A 14,326-nucleotide genomic window follows, 5' to 3' on the forward strand; every position below is an offset into this window, starting at 1 on the left:
CTTACACAGGCTGTCAAAGATGGGCGGGCCTGGCGTCAGCTTCAAGAAACTCGATTGGCTAATGTATTGGTGACGTTAGCGTTTATCTTCAGCTCATTGGATGAAACACCTATCAATCACAACATGTCATGGCCGCTTCTCCGCGCCCCTTCCCAACATCAGGACCCCTACAATTTCATCCATGGCCTTCAATATCACACTAGCATTCTTGTGGATTTCTACTGAATTACAAGACAGATAAATTAATAAATGAAATAAAAAATAATAGCATTCAAAGAGGCTCGAAATGCGTCGAATCTGTTGAGATATTTATGATAATTACAAATGGGTTAAGGAGGGAAGTTAGGTGAGGCATTGAGGAAGTGTGAATGAGAATTTAGACACAAATGATAAAAATGTGCAAATCACATGACAAAGGGTGGGACGAAAAGCGATCACGGGATGAGCCTCTCCCTGTCCTGATTAATCTTGTCATAATGCACTTCCAGATGTTTGAATTGCAAGTTTTATAATTATGTTAAGTTTTTAATTCTTTTTAAATTCGTTTTTAAGTCTTTAATTCAATTTTCTGCCTGCATATATTGGGACACCAGCGAATAGCGATGTAAGGTTGTTGTTGTTATTATTTAGTTTTGATGTAACTTAATTTATTTAAATAGCAAGAACAGATCAATAAAACGCCGAATACTATAAACTAATCTGCTATAAAGTGGTTTAATTCATTTCCTCCTCCTGCCATCTTGGAGTCTTTCGAAAATGAGGGAGGGCTTTTCCAGCTGAGCTAGTAATGGGAAGTCCGATTCATTTTAGCGAATCGGTTCGTCCGGACCGTTCATTTAAATTTCAAACGGTTCGAAGATAAAGTCACTGATTCGTTTGCGGTTTGAGGCTCAAAAGTGTTCTAGGAAGCCTCCACGAGATATTTTGTAGTAAAATAGATTTTTATTACATTCATCGTTTGTTGTGTTTTTAAACTCTTTACCGTGTCGCCTCACAGTTTTCTCTCTTTCAGTCGACCGATTTAAAATTCCTTGCGAATCGGTTCGAATGAATCACTAAGTAGATCTGATTGAAACACGATTCGAACATCAGTATTTTGCGTCAGTCCCTTGTGACTCTACAGTCATGTCCTGTTCTGCTAGGAAGAAACACATAATACTCAACAACAGCTGATGTGGTTCTGGATCATTAAAACACTGGGTGATTTTTGTGTCGAATAGCTTTTGGGAAGCTTCGGACGCGCAGCGAATATCAAAACGGTAAACGCGAAGAAGGTAATGTTTATTTTTTTCTCACATAATCTGTCAAGGTGATTGCTACATAGAATATTAGACCATTTTAGACCCAATTTTGTATGTTTTTGCACTTATTAATTTCATAAATGATTATATGTAGGTTCATCGTTCTCACTGGTTAGTATTTTCTGAATCATCGTGTCGTGAAATGTCTGTCCTTGTCACTTGAGTGACTTAGTCACACAGAACAAATACTTTGTGGCTTATATGGCCGTGTTATTTTCGCTTCTGTAATACTCGCTGAAATACGTTTCAGTAATGCATTTGTTACAATGTCCTGCCATGTTTTCACAGCAGTGGCGTCACGTGACTCAGTGAATCACATGAATTCATTCTTTGTACTTCTGCCATTGAATACTGAAGGTGTACAGTTTGATCACTGCTCTTTTCCCCCTTCGTTTTAGAATGACGTTTATTGCAAATCTACCTATCTACATTGTATATATAGTATTGCATATAAACATGTCATAAACAGTCAATTTAAATAGTGGCTTCATGTGGTTTCACTTTTTACAGTGTAGGTTTGTTTACCTGTCAAGCATTTGTCTGTGGAAAATAAAGTGTCTTCTGCTTCTGTCTAAAATCCTTCTCTGCTTCCGTAGTGTTCTTCCACACATAATGGCTTCTCGTAAGAAGGTGCTGCTCAAAGTGATCATCCTAGGGGATTCTGGGTAAGTGTTTGTGCAACATCTTTGTGGTATCAGTAGATGTGTGTTCGAAATCATCCCCTTGATTCCAGTCCTTTGTATGTCTCTCTGATCTGACACACTTGAATCAGATCATCAGCTCGGTAGAAGAGAGCTCCATGAACTTGGTCGGGTGCGTCCCGATTGACAGGTTCCCTACGTAGTGTTCATTGCTCCCTGCTCCCTGAGCAAGGAATATCTGTTGAAGTTCACTTGACAAAATTTGCAGCACCCTGCAAAGTCATCAAACACAGAGAAAACTCAAGCACATGTTAGAAGAGTTAAAGTTTTGATGCCATAATATACTTCTGTAAATAAATATAATATAAATTAGCATACTTTCATTTCATTCGGCTGTTTATCGGTGTAAAGTGCGTAAGACATGACAGTTACAAGTCAACTATCATGATTATGGGATAAATAAGATAAAAAGACATTTAAATTAACCAACCAAATTATATTTATTTTCATATTAAACATTGCAGCATTAATTTATCATTCAGTTTAAAGCTTTTAAATTTGACAGATTAGATTAATTTTATTTGGATGTATTGGTTACACTTTATTTTGCAGTACATGTACTTACAGTGGACTTGCCTAAGAAAGTACTGGTAATATAAGGTTACTACATGGGTTAAGGTTAGGTTTAGGAGTAGGTTCAGGGTTAGTACCTAGTTATTACCCAGTTATTATAATTATTGTAATAAATACATATGGGGAACAGGACTGTAAAATAAAATCCTATGTATTAAACACGTATATTGAAGGGTCAGTTCACTCAAAAATGAAATTTCTGTCATTAATTACTCACCCTCATGTCGTTCCAAACCTGTAAGACCTTCGTTCATCTTCAGAACACAAATTAAGATATTTTTGATGAAATCCGAGAGGTTTTTTTACCCTCTTAGAAAGCAACATTATTACCATATTCAAAGTCCAGAGAAATAGTAAAAACATTGTTAAAATACGTAACTACTAATGTTATGAAGCGATGAGAATACTTTTTGTGCATAATAACAAAACAAAAATAACGACTTTATTCAACAATTTTGTCTCCTACGCTGTTGACGTTGTAAACACAGTGCAGCGCTTCCAGGTTCTACGTCAGAATGCCGGCTCATTATTGGCCGGCTCCTGCGTCAGCTGTCACACGCATGTGTCGTGCTGCTCACGTGAACAGTGTCGGCCAATAATGAGCCGGCATTCTGACGTAGAACCTGGAAGTGCTGCACTGTGTTTACAGCATAGACAGGGACAGGGAAGAGAAGAAATTGATGAATAAAGTTATTTTTGTTTTGTTTTTGCGCACAAAAACTATTCTCGTCGCTTCATAACATTAAGGTTGAACCGCTGCAGTCACATCGACTGTTTTAATGATGTTTTTACTACCTTTCTGGACCTTGAATGTGGTCATTTCGTTGCTTTCTAAGAGGATAAAAAAAAAACCTCTCAGATTTCATCAAAAATATCTTAATTTGTGTTCTGAAGATGAACGAAGGTCTTACAGGTTTGGAACGACATGAGGATGAGTAATTAATGACAGCTGACGCAGGAGCCGGCCAATAATGAGCCGGCATTCTGACGTAGAACCTGGAAGCGCTGCACTGTGTTTACAACGTCAACAGCGTAGGAGACAAAATTGTTGAATAAAATCGTTATTTTTGTTTTGTTATTATGCACAAAAAGTATTCTCATCGCTTCATAACATTAGTAGTCACGTATTTTAACAATGTTTTTACTATTTCTCTGGACTTTGAATATGGTAATAATGTTGCTTTCTAAGAGGGTAAAAAAACCTCTCGGATTTCATCAAAAATATCTTTAATTTTTGTTCTGATCTTTGTTCTACATTGGATTTTATTTTACAGTCCTGTTCCCCATATGTACTTATTATAATAATTACAATAACTGGGTAATAACTAGGTACTAACCCTGAACCTACCCCTAATCCTAACCTTAACCCATGTAGTAACCTTATATTACCAGCACTTTCTTAGGCAAGTCCACTGTAAGTACATGTACTGCAAAATAAAGTGTAACCAATACATCCAAATAAAATTAATTAATTATCAATTTCATTCAATCTAATCTGTCAAATTCAAAAGCTCTAACTGAGTGATACATTTATGTTGCGTTGTTTAATGTGAACATAAACGTACTTGGTTAATTTAAATATGTCTTTTTATCTTATTTATCCCATAATCCAGATAGTTGACTCGAGTCTTACACACTTTACACCCATAAACAGCCGCATACAAACACTGCTTCGGATTGAAATCTCCCTTAAGATGGCAGAATACCCTTTGAAGTCCATGTCACAGAGCACCTACGGTCGAATGCAACCCACCCCTCAACTGAGCGTGTCAGATAAGAGAGACATACCAAATGGCAGCGAGAGGACTGGAATTGAGAACCTGTTATAATCAGTCGCCGCTGAGCTCAAATGCTCTTATCAGTAATGACACTTTGTCCTCTGTAATGTAGGCCTGTATTTAAAGCAGCTGTACATACTGTATGTAAACACTGTTGCCTGTTGACATTACTCAAGGAATTCCCCTGACTTTCTGTCATCAGTGTTGGTGCAGTTTGCTCAGGCCTGATGGCCAATCACACTATCTCTGAAACTTTGAACACTGCTGGATGAGTTCAGTCGTCCTGCAGTATCGCATCTTATCTTATTGTTTAAGAATGTTATCAAGACTTGCAGACACGCAGCACAAAGATGATGACTCCAGCTGCACATGTTTTTGAAGCATTGCCTGTTGAACACATTTGTCCTGTTTGTCTTTGTCAGAGTTGGGAAGACCTCTTTGATGAACCAGTATGTGAATAATAAGTTCAGTAATCAGTATAAGGCCACTATCGGAGCCGACTTCCTGACCAAGGAGGTGATGGTGGACGACAGACTCGTCACCATGCAGGTTTGCATTTATGTATATTTCATAAGAGTACATTCCATTTATTCTACCATTCATGCTGCTGTTCAGCAAGGATGCATTAAATTGATCAAATGTGGCAGTAAAGATATTTATAATGTTAAAAGTTTTCGATTTCAAATAAATGCTGTTCTTTCAAACTTTCTATTCATCAAAGAATCCTGGGAAAAAAAGTATTAGTTTCTACAAAAATATTAAGCAGCACAACTGTTTCCAACATTGATAATAATAAGAAACATTTCTTGAGCAGCAGATCATAATATTAGGTCATCATACAATTACAATTTAACATATATTCAAAATTGAAAACTGTTCTTTTACATTGTTAACAGTTGTTTTAAACTTTATTACTGTTTTACTGTATTTTTGATCAAATAAATGCAGCCTTGGTCAGCAGAAGTGTAACCCCTATATGGGTGAATCTCTCAAAGAAATGTCATACTTCATCCTAAAATCCAAAAGAAAAATTATGAAAGTTTATTTTTAGGAACAATAGTTTGTTTTTGTTTTGTTTTTGCATATTTTTTTATTTAATTTGTATAGTACTCAATACACATGCTTTAATAAAGCAGCTTTATAGGCAATATGAAAAATTAGAAAGAAAAAAAGACATGTAAAAAAAGTGAGTGGATTGAACCCAAGTGAAGCTTATTATCCCATAGAATATATACAAAAATAAACCTTGGCTTGATGGGCGCTTTAGTGAAGCTTCAAAACTGAATCATTTGTTTCGATCCAGTTGCTGCATCTGAAATCGGTTACTGTCTGAATTTTTGCGATCATTAAAAACGTATGCTCTGTATAGTATGAATGAGTGTAGTATGAATGTAATCTGGACGTACTACATCCGCTATGTAGTGTCATTATCATGTGACCTAGCAGCATCAGTTGCATCGCTTCACCTCCATTCACAAATCCTCTCCCATGGCCTCGCGGGATAGTAAAGTGTCCATCGTATGCACACTTTGGAAACTTGACGGAAGTAGTAGGTCATCCGGGGGCCTCTGCCTACTGTTTTTCAAATACTACAGTATGTATTCGGACATACTACTCTGTTGGCGTGTTGTTTTTAGCACACTATAGTAGGGAAGTATTCGATTTCAGATGCAGCGAGTGATTTGGAGCGCATATATAATATAATATAATAAGAGATTTGTATGATAAAAAGGAAGAGTTATAGTTAAAAGTCTGTTATTGGGCTGATTAACCACGCTCTCCATAAACGAACAAAACAAGCCCTACAATTTAATAAAATATCACATATTATAAAGAGATTTCCGCTGCATTTACACAGTTTTGACCAGCAGGCATCACCAGCGTGTAGCGTTTCGATCATTTTCAATCATTTTACAAAGCTATTGGGTTCAGTTGATTCGAAGTTTTGAAAAGCTTTGTTTCTCCCATCACTGTTGACTGGACAAACAAGAGACTCACTGACAGCATGTTGACACAAACAAAGCTAGACAAGAGATGTGAGGGCTATAAATACACAAAGACTAATGATTAACAAGATACACCTGACAGTAATCAAGACGATAAACCAATGACAAGACAGAACTGAGAATCACCTGACAACACAAACCAATGAAAACACAAGACCCAAAGGAACCATCATGACCAGAACGCATGAGGGGAACAGAGAATCACATGACAGAATTACAGGAAAAATGACTGTGACAAATTTCAAAATAAAAGACATGAAAACATATACATAAAACCTAGAACAGACGTGACAAAAGGGAAGATAAATGTGCAAGCCATAGGTGAAATTATTTATAGAAATGTATATGCCAAATAAAAAATAAAAAATTTTGGGAGTAAAAAAAATCTAATATATTTAAATATTTCTTGAAAATTCACATCAGATTCACCCTTATATGCCTATAATAGTAGTAATTTTAGCTATTAAATGAATTGTTTGGAAACTGCGTAGAAACATTAAGATGCCAGCATGCTTTGAGGATGATGATGTCATTTCCTTAACAACCATTGTTTTGTGAACAATGCCCCATAACATCCCTGGTCATGTGATGTGGTTAAAGGCTCTGCATAATAGTCAGTGCAGTCATATGCATGTATGAAATCTCTGTAATTACTCATAGCTTACTGGTAGGATCTCATCTCAATGTTTTTGACTCATTCTGATGCAGGTCATGTGAGGTAAATGAGTCATTCAGTGACATGTCTGGTAATCCCCTGGTATTTTCATGTTATGTTTACTTGTCAGCCATGTTTTTCTAACCTGTATGACCAGTCATGTGATGTAGATCCCTCATGCCCAAACAAGCTGTGCTTGGGAAGTTGTTCCTGAAAAATACTGATTATTACAACAATATTATAATAAGATTACTGCAGTTATTCTTTTCGAGCAGTTATTAATGATTACTTTACTAATGAATACATTTCTAAAACCCCTATTAGTCTTTAAAAGATGGATACCAAATATTTTTATTAGTGTTATTATTAAAGGTGCCGTAGAACGTCTTTTTAAAAGATGTAATATAAGTCTAAGGTGTCCCCTGAATGTGTCTGTGAAGTTTCAGCTCAAAATACCCCATTTTTTTAATTAATTTTTTTAACTGCCTATTTTGGGGCATCATTAAATATGCGCCGATTTAGGCTGCGGCCCCTTTAAATGCTCACGCTCCCACGGAGCTCGCGCTTGCCTTTAACAGCATAAACAAAGTTCACACAGCTAATATAACCCTCAAAATGGAGGGTGTTCATCATGCAGCATGTCTAATCATGTAAGTATGGTATTTATTTGGATGTTTACATTTGATTCTGAATGAGTTTGATGGTGCTCCGTGGCTAAAGCTAACATTACACACTGTTGGAGAGATTTATAAAGAATGAAGTTGTGTTTATGAATTATACAGACTGCAAGTGTTTAAAAATGTAAATAACGACAGTCTTGTCTCCGTGAATACAGTAAGAAACAATGGTAACTTTAACCACATTTAACAGTACATTAGCAACATGCTAACGAAACATTTAGAAAGACAATTTACAAATATCACTAAAAATATCATGTAATCATGGATCATGTCAGTTATTATTGCTCCATCTGCCATTTTTCGCTGTTGTTCTTGCTTACCTAGTCTGATGATTCACCTGTGCACAGATCCAGACATCCTGCCCTTGTCTAATGCCTTGATCATGGGCTGGCATATGCAAATATTGGGGTCGTACATATTAATGATCCCGACTGTTACGTAACAGTCGGTGTTATGTTGAGATTCGCCTGTTCTTCGGAGGTCTTTTAAACAAATGAGATTTATATAAGAAGTAGGAAACCATGGAGTTTGAAACTCAACGTATGTCTTTTCCATGTACTGAACTCTTGTTATTCAACTATGCCAAGATAAATTCAATTTTTTAATTCTAGGGCACCTTTAAGCAATAAGGTTGAAGAGCCTGTGCTACATTGTTAATAATGCGACTAAAGACAAATAATACAGTTGCAAAAAATCAAAGTATTATTAAGTGTTATTTACCATAACTGATTTCATTTTCTTCCTTAAGATTTGGGACACAGCAGGTCAGGAGCGATTTCAGTCCCTGGGTGTGGCTTTCTACAGAGGGGCGGACTGTTGCGTGCTGGTCTATGATGTCACGGCACCCACTACATTTAAGACTATGGACAGCTGGAGGGATGAGTTCCTCATTCAGGCCAGCCCACGTGACCCGGAGAACTTCCCCTTTGTTGTGCTGGGAAACAAAATTGACCTGGAGAACCGACAGGTCAGTGTGCAGATCAAATGGAGCGGCAATGCTAGGATGGTTATGAACGTCTCGGTTTAAAAGAGTTGAAAATAAGTAAAACGAGTGCTTGAGCAATGGGATTTTAAATGGTTGAGATATCAATAGTTTAATAGCAGCTAAATTATCAAAAGAAATTAAAAATAATAATACATTAATTTAGCAAGGATGCTGTAAATTGATTAAAAGTGAAGAGTAAAGACTATTTCAAATATATGTTGCTCTTTCAAACTTTATTTTAAATGATCCTGAAACAGATGTATCATGGTTTCCGCACTGTTTTCAACGTTGATATCAATAAGAAATTTCTTGAGCAGCAAATCATCATATCAGAATGATTTCTGAAGGATCATGTGACACTGAAGACTGGAGTAATGATGCTGAAAATTCAGCTTTGATCACAGGAATAAATTACATTTTTAAAATGTATTAAAATAGATCAGTTATTTTAAATTTAAATAATAATTTACAGTATTCCTGTATTTTTGTTCAGATAAATGCAGTTTTGATGAGCAGAAAAGACATAAACAACATTAAAATCTTACCAAGCCCAAACTTTTGAGCAGTAGTGTACAAAAAATTGCTTAAGTTAAAATACCCAATAGTATTTAAAAGACAAAAATAGAAATTGTAGCAGACAAGATTGAAGTCCTTTAACACTGACTCACATTGAGGTTTCAACATGGCTTTGACCTCCACATGAAAAGCGTTGCAGATAGTGCTGCGGGGGAGCGATTATACTAGGTGATGGCAAGCAAACCGAACGTACACATGGTAAGCAGTGAAAATAGTGACAGGTTTTTTGAGCTCAAATCAGATTTCAGAATCAGAATTCCTGCCGTTTGCTTTGATACATCTCAGAAAGCCCATTAATTTTCTCTGAATGTCAGGATCTGCCTTTGGTGTTCGTCGTACCATCTTGTTTTGATCTTTTTATCATGCGGATTGTGCTGTAATCATCGGCAGTGCTTAGAAAGGTCAGCTGCAAATGAGGGCAAAACTGAAATAGTTTGAACGTTGATGCATTACAATGCTTGACCTGTGTGCCATCAGGCATAATGTTGTAGCTTGACGCTCCAGAGTTTAGTGCATGGGGAATGGTGACACAAATTTGCATTTTTGTAGTTTACACAGAGACGATAACACTATCATTTTTAAAAACTTGCATTTTGAAACCGTTTTCATAAGTTTATGATTTCAGGCCCCCAAAATGCTGTTTGTTTGAATCGTGTAAAGACTGAAAGAAGTCTCTTCTGCCTACTGAGGCTCTATTAATTTCATGAAAAATACAGCAAAAACAGTAATATTGTTTTGATTTTATTACAATTTAAAATAACTGTTTTCTATGTGAATATATAGTAAAATATAATTTATTCCTGTGATGGCAAAGCTGAATTTTCAGCATCATTACTCCAGTCTTCAGTGTCACATGATCCTTCAGAAATCATTCTAATATGATGATTTGATGCCAGTCTACCAGAACTAGAACTAAGAACATTTTCTATCAAGAGAATATTAGGTGACATCATAAAATAATTGTTAGCCATTTTTTGATTGCCAGTCTTTCAGATTTACTTCATCATTTCATCCCAAAATCCTTTGTATTTTGAACAGGTAACAACAAAGCGGGCACAAGCATGGTGTCAGAGTAAGAACAACATCCCCTATTTTGAGACCAGTGCCAAAGAAGCCATTAACGTGGACCAGGCCTTCCAAACCATCGCTCGCAATGCACTTAAACAGGTAGAGAAAGTTGAGAATGCTTCACATTAATTTTAGAATTGCAATTTGGCATAATAAAATTTCCCCATATCTTTCAATTTCACTTTAGATCGTGTTTGATATAAGATGAAATAATCAGTAATTTATCATCTTGTTTAAGAGATTCGCTCAAAAACAAAAACCATTGTCACACACTTTACTCATCATCATGTTGTTTCAAAACCTTTAAAGGGTTAGTTCACCCAAAAATGAAAATGATGTCATTAATGACTCACCCTCATGTCGTTCCAAACCCGTAAGACCTCCGTTCATCTTCGGAACACAGTTTAAGATATTTTAGATATAGTCCGAGAGCTTTCTGTCCCCCCATTGAAAATGTATGTACGGTGCACTGTCCATATCCAGAAAGGTAATAAAAACATCATCAAAGTAGTCCATGTGACATCAGTGGGTTAGTTAGAAGTTTTTGAAGCATCGAAAATACATTTCGGTCCAAAAATAACAAAAACTACGACTTTATTCAGCATTGTCTTCTCTTCCGGAATCCTTTCCATTGAATTGATTCCATTGAACTGATTCCAGTGAATCCTTTCATCTGTCGCCGTGGTTGTTTTTGGCGATTAGGACATCCGCAACATGCACACTTACGCACCATTTTAAAAAATATAGCAATACCAAAAAGACTGTAAACGAAGCTCGGGCGCACCAGATAACACGTCAGCAGCGTCTTACATCAGCAGCATCACTGCGGAGTCATGAACCACACTCCGGAGCAGAAGGGGGCAGTAATGCACCAATAAGCTGGATGCCAACCGCCATAAAACAGGAAAGAAGAAGAAGTGGAGTCGTGAACGCGGATTGACAACAGACCCGGAAGAGAAGACAATGCTGAATAAAGTCGTAGTTTTTGTTATTTTTGGACCGAAATGTATTTTCGATGCTTCAACAATTTCTAACTAACCTACTGATGTCACATGGACTACTTTGATGATGTTTTTATTACCTTTCTGGACATGTACAGTATACCGTACATACATTTTCAATGGAGGGACAGAAAGCTCTCGGACTAAATCTAAAATATCTTAAACTGTGTTCCGAAGATGAACGGAGGTCTTACGGGTTTGATACGACATGAGGGTGAGTCATTAATGACATCATTTTTTTTTTCTTCTATAGAACACAAAAGGAGACATTTAGCAGAATGTTCACGGTGCCTTTTCAGAACAAAAAGCACCATAAAAGTAGTTTCTACAACTCCTGTGCTATTCCCGATCTTCTAAAGTGAGGTTTATTAGGCTGCTGTCACTTTAAGACCTAATGCACTTCCAATATAATGATAGTTATCTGTTTTCTTTCTCAGTTGTTTACGTTCACTTAAGACATAAGCGACTGTGTGACCAGGATACTCGCAGAGAGGGGCATTTTGACATAATTTTGCGTGTATGTGTCTGTTTGAGCACAAAAAAATGCACAAAAAGAAATGAATTCGGTGTTTGTGTGCTCTCGGACAGCACACTATTTCCTAATTGAGTTCTCTATCATGTCTTCTTGCACTTGAATGGTTTAAAATTGTTAAAACGCATGCAAATGATAAGCGTTCACTCATACTAAAGCATTTGTTCATCCCCCCAAAAAAACCCATATGTTTTCAATCATTTAAGGGTCATTGTAATGATGAAAATAATAATATTGATTGTTTAATACCATAAAACCATGATATTTTCTGAGATGATGATCATAGTGAAAATCTCATACCATTACAACCCTAGTCAAAGGTGTGGTCACATTAGCAAAAAAGGTTCATTGTCTATTGTCAGTAGTGTAATGATGTATGAAGCACTTTCGATTAGTCAACTCTGTTGCGAAATCTGCGTGGGGAAATCTTTAGCTCACGCAAACCGCTCATTCGCATGGATTGCTATTGAAATGACTGGATTTCGCCTGCATAAATTGGTCGAACAGCGGTACATATGACCACACCTGTACAATAGCTTTGTGTGGGGAACAGACTGAAGGTTATTCAGTCTTATGTCTTTTAAATCTCATTCTTGAATATTCAAATATGCTGCATGAAGACAGATTGCAGCAGATATTCAGAAATGCGAATGAGAGTATTTTCAGAATGTGCGTTCATTTTATGGAAAAGTGCAGCATGAACATTCTGCAAAGTTTCTTATTTTTTGTTTAACGAAAGAAAGTCATACAATTTTTGATGTCATGAGGGTGAGTAAATGATCACAGAATTTATCTGTTCAACTGGCTGGGCTTTGCGCTACATAAACACTTTATCTGAAATGAATTGAACTTTCAGGAGACAGTGGAGACGTACGATTTCCCTGACCAGATTAAACTAAGAGACGACAGACCTGCGTCTACTAGTGACGGCTGCAGCTGCTGAAGGAAAGACGGAACTGGGGAGGGAAGAGAAAGAGCCAACATAGGAAAGGAAGAAAGGGAAAAATGGAAAAGATCCAGGCCTGTAATTCTAGCGCCCATCCTCCCCTTCTCCTCCTTTGAAACCTCCAGAGTGTCAAATGCCACATGTGAAAGCTGAACATCCATTTTCTTGCTGAACTCCAAGTCACGTGTGGTACGATGAACTATCAAGGAACAGGAAGACCAATGTGTTGCATATCCTCTGACATTGCATTTATTACAAGTCTCACTATCACTACAGCTGTCGAAGAATTTCCTTGTCACTACTCCTGCTGTCTGTGCAATTTTTCTTTACTCTGAAATGATCCTTTTGTCTGCTAGTTCATTGTGCCTTTATATTTTCTAACTTTTAGTTGTTGTTTCACTCCTATGCTCAACGAACATTTGTTAAAAATATTCATAATACATAGGAAATAGGGCTGGGAAATATATTAACTATTTATAAACATGTATACATTTTGTCTGCAGTATAAAATTAACCAACATTTATTATGATTATTTTGGCCATAACTTCTCAGTTAAAAGAAAAAATAAAGATGCAGATATGGGTTAGGAATTCAATTTCTTCCAATCAGTTCAAAATCCTTGTTTCGTTTGTTTGCACCATCACTCAAAAAATCATGCACGTCCCCATTTGGCATTTCACATAATTTAACATTTTTAGGTAAAAATATGTACAGTAGGTAATTGTTTTTTTATTACTGTGCACATAAAAATAATTCAATATATTTCCCAGTGTCCATATAGGGAAAAGGTGTATAAAACATGTTTTGATGATTTTTAACTAGATTTTTACTGTATTTTACTTTCTACTTTAAACATTTAAAATCTACGTGGCAACAATTGCTGTTTGTTTGAAATGATTTGTTCAATGCAAATTTCTCTCAAGGTTTCTTAGCTCATCTCTCAGCCCTACTATGTAATATGTCATGAATTAAAGGTGAATAAGGATGTGGTAACTGTGTATTATCTTGGGTAATGTGTCCTAAAGGTACTGACATGTGGTAGGTTCACTTCAACATCATATCAAGTATATTTTAGTCTTAGCTGGTTTGTAAGTGACAGTGTTTTACAGCCACTTTCTGTTTCTGTAACAGATTTCTTAAGAATGTTACCAACCGCGCCAGTTAGAATGGTTTACAAAACGTCATTTTTTGCACAAGTAGAGCTGTTGAGTATGTAAATGGATCATTTCTCCAGTGTTTATGAAGAGGTCATGTTTTAAGTAGCAGTACTGACAGTCAATCGAGTTAGAAGCACAGTAATGATGTTATGTCATGCTTAACTCAATGTTTTGATTTGCCTTTGGACATTTACATGTTAAGCTTGTGTATCCATACTCAACCCCAAGAGCTCCTCCATTTTATATGCCAAAATGCAAGAAAAAAAAAAACAGTAGGCATCATTTTTATGTTGGCCAAATGTTAGAATGACTTCAAAACCAAAAAATCTAAATAAAGATGCATTTACAACCAAGCTGGCTGTCGAT

The 14,326-nt window shown here is 36.4% G+C and overlaps 2 protein-coding genes across 4 annotated transcripts in view; one reads left to right on the top strand and one right to left on the bottom strand.

Annotated features, from left to right (window-relative positions):
- si:dkey-32e23.4 (dynamin-1-like protein) overlaps nucleotides 1-333 on the bottom strand; it is a 33,759-nt gene extending 33,426 nt beyond the window's left edge. The window contains exon 1 of one of the 3 annotated variants that reach the window (XM_048210862.1): nucleotides 1-333. This exon is cut by the window's left edge and continues 139 nt beyond it. The gene's annotated coding sequence lies outside the window, so the exon portion shown is untranslated. The other 2 variants (XM_048210863.1, XM_048210864.1) reach the window with 2 other exon arrangements.
- Nucleotides 334-1,099: 766 nt separating this feature from the next.
- On the top strand, nucleotides 1,100-14,313 carry rab7b (RAB7b, member RAS oncogene family). The gene is made up of 6 exons (XM_048210865.1): nucleotides 1,100-1,274; nucleotides 1,898-1,966; nucleotides 4,776-4,902; nucleotides 8,443-8,661; nucleotides 10,294-10,422; nucleotides 12,713-14,313. Exons 2-6 carry the CDS (start codon nucleotides 1,914-1,916, stop codon nucleotides 12,797-12,799), a joined length of 615 nt encoding a protein of 204 aa, XP_048066822.1. The 5' UTR covers nucleotides 1,100-1,274; nucleotides 1,898-1,913; the 3' UTR covers nucleotides 12,800-14,313.
- The last annotated feature ends 13 nt before the right edge of the window (nucleotides 14,314-14,326 follow it).

The sequence above is a fragment of the Megalobrama amblycephala genome, linkage group LG12 (genome assembly GCF_018812025.1).
Source record: "Megalobrama amblycephala isolate DHTTF-2021 linkage group LG12, ASM1881202v1, whole genome shotgun sequence".
Lineage (NCBI taxonomy): Eukaryota > Metazoa > Chordata > Actinopteri > Cypriniformes > Xenocyprididae > Megalobrama > Megalobrama amblycephala.